The sequence below is a fragment of the Hipposideros armiger genome, unplaced genomic scaffold (assembly GCF_001890085.2).
Source record: "Hipposideros armiger isolate ML-2016 unplaced genomic scaffold, ASM189008v1 scaffold_335, whole genome shotgun sequence".
In the NCBI taxonomy this organism is placed as follows: Eukaryota; Metazoa; Chordata; class Mammalia; order Chiroptera; family Hipposideridae; genus Hipposideros; species Hipposideros armiger.
Window position 1 is genome coordinate 1,685,240 of NW_017731685.1, and position 10,327 is coordinate 1,695,566.

Genomic DNA, 10,327 nt, shown 5'->3' on the forward strand with positions numbered 1-10,327 from the left:
AACTAGGGGAATGCTAATGACATGTAGTGGGGAGAAGCTAGGGATGCTGTTAAACATCCTACAATGCACAAGACATCCTCCTACAACAAAGAATTATCCAACCCAAAATGTCATTTGTGCTAAGGTTTAGAAATCCTGAATTAGAGTATAGAATCTCATTTTTCAAAACCATATTCATAGAACAAAAAATAAAAATAAGCAAGATAAAATTTAAAAAGCCAATTTTTTTTTCATTTTTTATTTTTTTGGTTCCTCCCCCTTTTTTTTAGTTTCAGGTGTACAAAGCAATGTAATACAATAGCTAGACATTTATACCTCTCATAATAACCACCCCCAATCTACTATCCCTCTGACATCTTAGATAGCTGTTACAATACCACTGACTATCTTCCCGATGTTATGTTCCATATCCTGTGACTACATACATTAATTATAGTTGAGTTTCAATGTTATTCTACTTCAGCGTCAGATGTATAGCATATTGGTCAGGCATCTACACAGTCTATGAAGTGATCCCCTTGATAAGTCCAGTGCCCATTTGGCACCCTACATAATCTTTACAACATTATTGATTATATTCCCCATACTACATTTCATATCCCCATGACTATATTACGACTACTAATTTGCTCTTTCTAATCCCTTCACCTTTTCCCCCATCCCACACCCCTCCCATCTAGCAACCATCAGTTTGTTCTCTGTATCTCTGAGTCTATTTCTGTTTAGTTTGTTCTGTTTATTTTGTTCTTTAGATTCCACATATAAGTGAGATCATATAATATTAGTCTTCCTCGGTCTGACTTGTTTCACTTAGCATAGTATTCTCTAGGTCTATCTATGTTTTTGCAAATGTTAAGATTTCATTATTTTTTACGGCCGAGTAATACTCCATTGTATAAACGTACCACAGTTTCTTTATCTAATCATCAATCTATGGGCATTTTGGTTGCTTCCATATCTTGGCTATTATGAATAGCATAAAAAAACCCAAATTTTATCAGCAGCAACCAAATATACAACCTCCTGCCATAAAGTGTGAAGATAGTCAAAATAAGAAACACAAGTTCTATGTGACTTATGATAGCTCTTAATTCTATCCTCATCCCCAATAAGAGGTTTACACAATCCTAACACTATCAGAAATGGCTTTCAAAATGACAAGCAGAACTGAGGGAGGAATAAGAAATACTAAAAAAATCAACAAGAAAACTTCAAGGGTAAAAGTTTCTAACCATCTCTATATTTGCAGGAGAGGGAGTCACTTTCTAGGGCTCAGAACAAAATGTAGTGAGTGTGATCTAAAGCTCAAGATGTCCTCTCACAAGGTATGGGATATATATTCATGAGCAGTTGGAACAAACCCAGGAGGAAGGAGCCCTTGCTATTTTAAGAGAGCAGAGCCTAAGAGGCACATTGCCCATTGGCCACTCTCAGTCATCTCTTCTCCCTCCTTGCTCCCAGCAATGCTCAGTTTTCAAACTGGGGCTCAGAAGAAAAATGAGTTTAGGTAAGATAGGTAGGGTAGGTATTAAAAAAAATTCGGCAATACCACACCTAGGTTGGCAGAAATTCTCTGAGCCTCCTACATCAAGCACAAACATGCTGAAAAACCGTGCACATGTATTACAGCTGAGAAGAAACAAAAAAGAAGGTAAAAGGCAGGAAGGAAAAAAAAATTGAAGAAATGAATAGGGCTCAAAAATTGCAAAGAACCCATTCTAAAAAAAAAAATTCAAATCAAAGAAATTTTCAAGGGCCTCTTCATAATAAACAACTTAAAAACAACACAATCTTAATTAAAACTAATCTCTAAAGCAAGATTGAGAAGAATAATATGAAAAGGTAATTTGTAGTGGTAAAGAAATAAATTTAGGGCCAATATACCATTACTTAACCAATTAGTTCACTTAAAACATCAAGGAAGAGAACAGGTGTTGGTGGAAACAGAATTGCTGATAAAAAGGAAGGTTTGAAATAATTCCAGTAAATGAAGAGGCAAATGACAAATCAATTAGAAGATAACAGATACAGAGAACAAAAGAAAATGCGATAGAAAATTGGTGTCATAAAGTAGAGGACCCAATAATTTGACAGAAAAACTCTTCATGGTAATAAATAAAGAGATGTCCCTAAATGAAGAACTAAAACTGCAGATTAAAGGGTATATTGTAATCCAGGAAAACATGATTATGAATGACATCTAGATGTGTCTTGGTTATATTACTTAACTTCAAAAATAAAGAAAAAAATTCAGGCATTTTAGATGAAAAAGCAAGTCACTTTCAAAGAGGTAGAAAAAAAAATCAGTTTTCTACAGTAACATTTATTGCCCCAATATAATAAAACAATGACCACAAAGTTCAAATGAAAGTGTTCCCTAAAGTTATTACCTCCAGTCAAGTTGTTTTTCAAGAATGAAAACAACAGGCAGGCATTCTCGAACATCAAAGGAAACAACTCAAAAAATACAGCACTCACAAATCCTCCCCAATGAAATAAAAAGAGAAAATACTGAACAAGTATATCCAGCCAATCAAAAAATACTAAGAGATCATGGAGCAATATTTGCAAAGTTCTGAGAGAAAGAAATTGTGATACAGAAATATTATACCTAGCCAAGTAATCTTTCAAGTACAAAAACAAAAGACAAGTATTCTCAAGCAATGAAGTATGCAAAAACTCAGGGGATACAGCACCTATAGCTTGCAAAGACTAGCTGCCCATACCATTCAGTCAATCAGGAGACTGATCAACTAAGGAATGGAGAAGCTGCAGCCCTGGTAATGAGGCCTAAAACCTTTTAAATACAGAACTAAACAAAGTAGGACAGAATGTAAATGTTAGAAACCTTGACAACATAGTACAGAATACAATGAACCAAAACCAGGAAGTGGGAGAGAGTAGGAGTGTTAATTCCTTCATCTTTGATGCCAGGGAGTCAATAAATAGCACTCTGAAAATTCAAACGTGTAGTTTAAAAAACAACTTGTCCAATTTATTTATATTCTTTATATCTTTTTTTTCTTAACTCATCTCTTACAGTGAAGCATTTATCTGATATTCAGCAATTCCTTCAAGTTCTCTTCTTTTAAATTCAAGTAAAACTAAATGAATAATTATTCAGAATAGCACGAAAAATATAATCCTAGTTTTATAAAGTTGTTTCTGTATATTTATATAGCTTTCAGAAGTGCATAGAACAGGGCTTCCCAGACATATGCATGTCTAAGAATCAGCTGGAGGGCTTATTAAAACAGGTTGCTGGGCACCACCCTTAGAGATTCTGATTCAGTACTTTTGGGATGGGACCCAAGAACCTTCATTTTTCACAAGCTCCAAGTGAGGCCACTGCTGCCATTCAACATACCACGGAATAGCACCCATACAGAAAAATCCCTGGAATGAAATTTACCTACTTGTGTTTCACGGTACTGAGATACAGGGTGATTTTTTAAAACTTTATTCTTCATATTTTCTTAGGTATTGTTTAAGTTTTTGTATAATAAATGTTTCATTTTTACCCAAACAATAAGTCATTATTCTAAAGAAAGTTAGAAGCAAGAAACACGAACCTGTTTATATATATAATTTGTTCAAAAGCTTTCTCTGAGATCATTAACTTTCTTTTTTCCTCTGAAAAACAATTGTTTTATTAAACTCACCTACTCTCAAAAAGTTACAAAAGTTTTTCTCTATAAAGTGGTTACAATGAAAAAAAACTGATAATTGCTATTCCAAAAAGAGGCATATAGTTTCCCACCTTACCAGATTTAAACTAATTTAATATTTAACACCAATGTAATAGTTCAAGTCTTATCATCAGTTAGACCTACTGGAAATGTACAAAATACTCCATGCCTACTATAAAGACAAAAATAGTCCAAATCAATAATAATTTGAAAACATGAGGACAACGTTGTTATATAATACTTCTAAGTACAGTAACCACTGATGACATTTGAACCTTCAGTACACTATTTCTTCTAAACAATTATAACCTTTTAATAAATTATTCCCAAATATTACTTTATTATAGTTTTATGGCTTAATGACATCGACCTAGTTCAAAAAAGAAATAATGATATGGGTAAGACTTACTAAACAAACACTAAATGTTCTGCAAACTAGGAATAAATATGTTATCTAAAAGTTATTTGGGTAAGAAGGAAACAGAAACCCATTGTTAGAAACAGGTCAACTTTGTGTAGTTTTCAAGAGGGAAGTTTAGATGTAATTCCATTTAGAGGCAAAAATTTCAAGAATAATCATTATTAATTCTACACCAGAAAAAAGGCCCAGTAAGCTTGATTTAACTCTATACCTTATCACAGCATTTATAAAAAAATAAAAATTATTTTAAGTTAGTAGTAGAAAAACAAAATGCTAACAATTCATTTAAAAGGAATAAGTTTGGGCCAGCCGAGTGGCTCAGTTGGTTGAGTTAGCTTAAGAGCGCGAACTCTGAGCAACAAGACCACCGGTTCGATTCTCACATGGGCCAGTGACACTGCGTCCGAGCTAGCTGCTGCTGAGCTGCCAACAGGTGGCAAGATGGCTCAGCTGGCGAGAGCATGTGCTCCTAACAACAAGAGTGCCTGTTCGATGGTGGGCTATGCCAGCCCGCAACTAAGACCAAAATCGGCACCTTGAGCTGAGCAGCCATCCAGGTTGCTCAGTGGATACAGTGTGCGCTCTTAACAACAAGGCTACTGGTTCAACTCCTGCATGGGATGGTGGCTACGCCCACCTGCAACTAAGATTAAACACAGCACCTTGAGCTTAGAGGCCAGCAGCTGCCGATGGGCAGCCAGATGGCAACTGGCACCCTCCACAACTAAGATTGAAGAACAACTTGGCTGGTCCTCCTCCCCAATTCCCCAACACTGCTCCACTCCCCCAATTCCCCAATTAAAAAAATAATAATAAAAAAATAAAAGGAATAAGTTTGCTGGGATTAGATTCCAAAAGCCCTTAAATATCTCTAAATAGCCCTCTAATAAAACTGGATAAAAAAGTAATCAAAAATAAGATCCCTGCAGAGTATAACCAATCAAAAATATACTTACAAGTAGAATGTCTCAGTTTTTCCTAAATTTCCATATTTTTTAACAACTTTTGTTTTTATCAATAACCTTAAATCAATCAATAAAAATTCATATTCTATTATTCGGTTAAAAGTACCAAATACTTTTAATACCTTATATCTGCCAAAGAAACATGAGAACCCAATTTTTTTGCTCTTTTAAATAAAAATTTTTTTTTCTAGAGTAAAGCTTTAATACTCATTTTAGATATTCCTCTAATACATTTATTGAAAAATATTTAAGAATTATATTCTGGTTATTAATACTGTCATTTCTTACCAGGATCTGCTAACCCAGTGGTCTCTAACAGTATGTAATCAAATTTCCCCTTCTTCTGCATCAAATTCTCAATAGCTCTAAGGCCATTGTCCCTGGAGAATACCAAAACATAATATACAGTTGACTGCCTGAATATTTAAAATGGTCTTTACAAACATTTAGAAATATATTCAGCAACCTGCGACAAAAATATCTTTAGATGTGTGAAAATTTAACTCACTCCCAAGCTTCTATCAAAATTTCCGTTCAATATTTACCAATGAGGGAAAAAATAGATGCATATACACTGATAGGTAAAAAGAAATCAGATACATGATGAGTTAATACTTTAGTTTTATTAAAATTAAAAGCAGAGGAAATTTTAATATACCTGACTAAAGTAAGTCAGAATCTGTTATTTTCATAGCTTTATGAAAGAAAAAAAAGCAACATCCAAAATAATGATAAAATTCATGAATTACAGTAGTTTAATAACAGCTAACAGGATACTACCATTAAATATGTTTAAATTCTGTTCTGCATTAGAGTATCAGGCTTTAATTTCCCTTTTTCCTTATAACATCAAAAGTACAAGAAAATAATTAATGGATTGCATTTTGGTTGTTCAAGAAAATGTTATTTTAGCTTTGTTAATATACTTGACTCAAAGTCAAAAAGTAAGATAGTAAATGATGTGGAAGAAATTTAATTCACTAGAATACACAAAATCCACAGTACAAGTCTTAACTTTCCTAATTCACTCAACAAATATTTGAATGACTACTATGTGTCAGATCCTTTTCTAAAATCTGTGGTATATTAGTGAATAAAACAGACACTGTGCTTGGAAACTATAACTGGTGGAACATAATGTGAGGATTTTCTCTTTTTTGGTCATTTATTTTTGTTCTTAGACACTGAATTCTTAGAGCTAAGACCAATGACTTATTAAACTCAGAATTGTTCTTTACACAGGAAATGAGACTGCCATGCATCACAGAAAGTATTAAATAATCACTGACATCAAAAACAATAAAAAAATGCAATAAAAGGTCCAAAGCATTAGAGTACATAGAAAAACAAATACGATAGCAAGAAACACTTTAAAAGAATGCATCCTAATAGAGCTATATTCTATTTGAAAATACAAAAAAAAAATACTGTTTAAATTCAGTTAAATTATACAAAAAAAATCAAAGCTGGAAATATGAGTAAACATTTATAGTAAACCAAAGCACACAGTAAACATATTCCTCACTTTACTGAACAGCAGAGGCAACCGTTTCTAAGTTCCAGCCATTCTTCATAGAGCTCTCCACCTTGGCTCACAGCTAAGGATTTTTCCACTGCACTTCCTGGAATAAGTAACAAGAAGCAGCTTTAGCTTATGTTCACTAGGCAACCAAAAAAAATATGAGGATACTCAACAATGAAGCAAATTTCAAAGTAGAAAATACATTTTGTAACTTTTATTCTTTCATTCTATTCATGCAGCCTCAATATTTTAAACTATACTACTCTACATTATCTTAGTTTTTATTTCTTTAAGAGGATTTAAGCCCCTAAAAAGGAAAATCAAAATTAATGCATCAGTTACTTCCTCTTTAGGCCTCCTCCTAGTGCACTCCTATTTCCCAATAAAGTAGCTATGTCAGAGGCACTCGTTCTTGTCCATGGCCAACTTTCCAGATGGAAGAGTGTGTTTTATATATTAGTTTTTATAGGCCCTTCAACCTCGTAAGGGCTTTATCTATATTTTTCTTTTCACTCTTCCTCTAAATTGTCTTTGTTTCTATTAGACATGCTACTCAGTGCTCCCAGTATAAGTTAAAAACCTTAGTTCATTTGAGGAAGTTTGCTTGGCCAATGTGTTCATTTAAAAATTAAATTTCAGTCAAATAGACATAAGTTTCCTGGCAATGCTTACTTGAGAAAAAATAAAGTATATTTGGGATTCTGATATCCTTGTTACTATATAAGAATGATTTCAAATGTTTTATTTTTTCTCCAATAAAGAAATACACCAAAGCCAGGGAAGATTTCTAAATGTCCAGTAAAGCAAATGGCCAAAAAAAGGGAGTAATTTTTCATTTATATATTTTTTTGTTTATATTTCAGTTAGGTGATGACAAAGAGCTTTGAAAGGAGTTGCTACAGAATTCAGGGTGTAGAAAACATTAACAAAATGTGAAGTAAAGTATTTCAAATGCTGTAAAGGACAAAATTATGAAAATGATTCAGAAAGAATGAAGAAAAATAGTAAGAAATAATAAATGCAATCAGTGTGCAAAAGATCAGTTCATAAGCAGTTAGAATATAAGAAAAACTTAGGATTTTTATTTTGTCCAGCAAGACTTTTCTCTTTAGTTAACTAAAATCAGAAATCACATTTCATAGGCATCCCATCCTGTTCATAAAACCTATTTTTACTAATTTACAATCAAAGATATACCGTATGTCCCCAGGTATAAGACACTCCCATGTATAAGACGCACCTTAATTTTGGGGCCCGAAATTTGAAAAAAATGCATTACATAAAGTTATTGAACTCAAGTTTTTTTTTGTTTGTTTGTTTTTTTGTTTTTTAAAGATTTTTATTGGGGAATTGGGGGGATGGGAACAGTGCTGGGGAATTGGGGAAAGGGGAACAGACAAGTTGCTGTCGTTTTGTTCTTCAGTCTAGTTGTGGAGGACATTGCTTCACTGGCCCAAGTTGGCACCATCATTGTGCTCTTCCCGGGCGAGGCAGATCAGTTGCCAGCTTCTGGACGGCCGCTCACTGCGGCTGCTGGCCGCTCACGCTGGCTGCTGGCTACACACAGTAGCCCGTGGCAACCTACTGCCACAGGGGCTGCAGCCTACGCCGTCGCCGGCGACTCATGGCAGCCCAGCTCCAGGTTGAGCTGTTGTTCAGCACCTTAGCTGTAGAGGGCAGTGTCACTGGCCCTCATATGTGGGATCCGAACCGGGGCCCTCTGGCATCCCAAGCGAGTTCTTAACCATCGCGCCACTCGGCCGGCCCGAACTCAAGTTTTATTCATCATAAAATTCATACAACTCCTCATCACTTGCGGGAAATGCAAATACAAAAATCTACAACCACTGTATAAGATGCACACAGTGTTTAGACCCCAAATTTTTTGGAAAAGGGTGCGTCTTATACATGGGGAAATATGGTAGTATACCTTAAGAAATATCCCAACAGAAGTTATATTTTTTTAGTTAAAAGTAAGCTTTTATTAAAATTCACACATGAAGAAAAACTTATCAAAGTAATCAAAGAATTGTGTACTGCTATAGAGATTTTTTAAAACTACAATTCAATATTAAAGACAAAAAAAACTGAAATGTTAAATTGCATGTATTTTCACACATAACAAGTTTCTTGGGGATGACGAGCATATGTTCAACTTATTTTTAAAATCTTCAGTTTTAACTGCTTTGCAGACAATAAACATTGAACAAGGTAACTTATAATAACTAACGGATTTTCATATTTTTCAAAGTTGCAATTAAACAATATAGTCAGTAAAAAAGCTCCTTTCTAGTTCCTGAAAGAACTTTTTTACTATCATATATCATAGTTTTTCACTTCTGGAGTTATTTGTTTCATGTAAAAATCTAATTTAATTCCATTGGTATGAATTCCAAAGTTACACAAAATAAAATTTTATAGAAAACTATCTAATTTCAATATTCAAAATCTGTACAAAGTAAAGCTTGACAGAAATTAATCTAATTTTCCAAAACTATACACAACAGTGTATTCACATTATAATGCCTTGCATTTTCACTTTCAAATATGGAATATCAATTCATAAGTGGAATGAACTGTCCATCATGGCATTTATTGCACTTTACTTACCTTCCCCAAATTCATTCAAAATAACTGCTATTCGTTTACTATGTTGCTCTGTCAAAATATAGTTCAGCAGTGTCGTCTTCCCAGCACCTATAAAATATATTTGTTTTAAATAACAAAATTCAAAGACTAATTTTAAAGACACAAAAAAGATATAGAGTCACAATGTTTTTAAAAATTTACATGCTATTTTTCAAATCTTATTTAACTAAAATTATTCTAGGATTAAAGTACCCTTTGAAAAGTATTAAAAATGTTTCAACATAACATTTTATAAATATTGACAAATACTACTACAAGTTGGATCACACAGCTTTCTTCAACCTCATGACAAAAATAATATGCCTTCCACATAACATATAATACAATTAATATAAGGGCATTTAAATTTTCTATTAAATAAGAAATTATTGAAGTAATGGCTTCCAAGCAAAGTACTCAAATAATTTATAACATATAAAACATTTAAATCCCTTTGCATGATGATGTTTCTTAGCAAAGAATATACAGTCTAAGTCCCTAAAATTTATATATGACCTTTTATTTTAACTATTCATCATTAGCTATTTTTAGTATGCTTAAAGCAACCTATAAAACTGATTTTATATATGTGTCATACACATAGAAAATGGAGAATGGATACAGGAAATGATAATAAGACAGAATATTAATTATTTAAAAAGATAAACTCATAAAGCTACACTAACTTTATCCAGTAGGTGGCATGTTAAACCTAATATGTTCAGTTGAAGTAGAAGAAAAACATTTGTCTTGTGAGCCACAGACACCAAAGTTCATAGAGGAAAAAAGCAGCAACCCTAACTGCACAGTAGTATAGTTCAATTGTATAAATATTGAGTTGTTGGAAAACTCATGGCACATTTTTGCAATGAAAAACAAAAAATACGTCATGACTTTCCCAACAACTCAATATATCATTTATCTTTTTTTTTTTTTTAAAGCTTTTATTGGGGAATCGGGGAAGAGGAACAGACAAGTTGCTGTCCTCTTTTTCCTTAGTCTAATTGTGGAGAATGTCACTTCACTGGCCCATGTTGGTATTATCATTGTGCTCTTCCCGGGTGAGGTAGTTGCTCCCCGGCCATTGCACGGCCGCTCAGGG

General features: G+C 33.5%; 1 protein-coding gene across 3 annotated transcripts in view; it reads right to left on the reverse strand.

Annotated features, from left to right (window-relative positions):
- ZNG1A (Zn regulated GTPase metalloprotein activator 1A) overlaps positions 1 to 10,327 on the reverse strand; it is a 42,620-nt gene that overhangs the window by 29,437 nt on the left and 2,856 nt on the right. For 2 of the 3 annotated variants that reach the window (XM_019661110.1, XM_019661109.1), the window contains exons 2-4: positions 9,208 to 9,294; positions 6,601 to 6,697; positions 5,364 to 5,455 (exon numbers count right to left, since the gene is read on the reverse strand). In XM_019661110.1, the coding sequence (XP_019516655.1) occupies positions 5,364 to 5,455; positions 6,601 to 6,697; positions 9,208 to 9,294 (276 nt within the window). Of the gene's footprint in view, positions 1 to 5,363; positions 5,456 to 6,600; positions 6,698 to 9,207; positions 9,295 to 10,327 lie in introns of those variants that run through there. The other variant, XM_019661111.1, reaches the window with a different exon arrangement.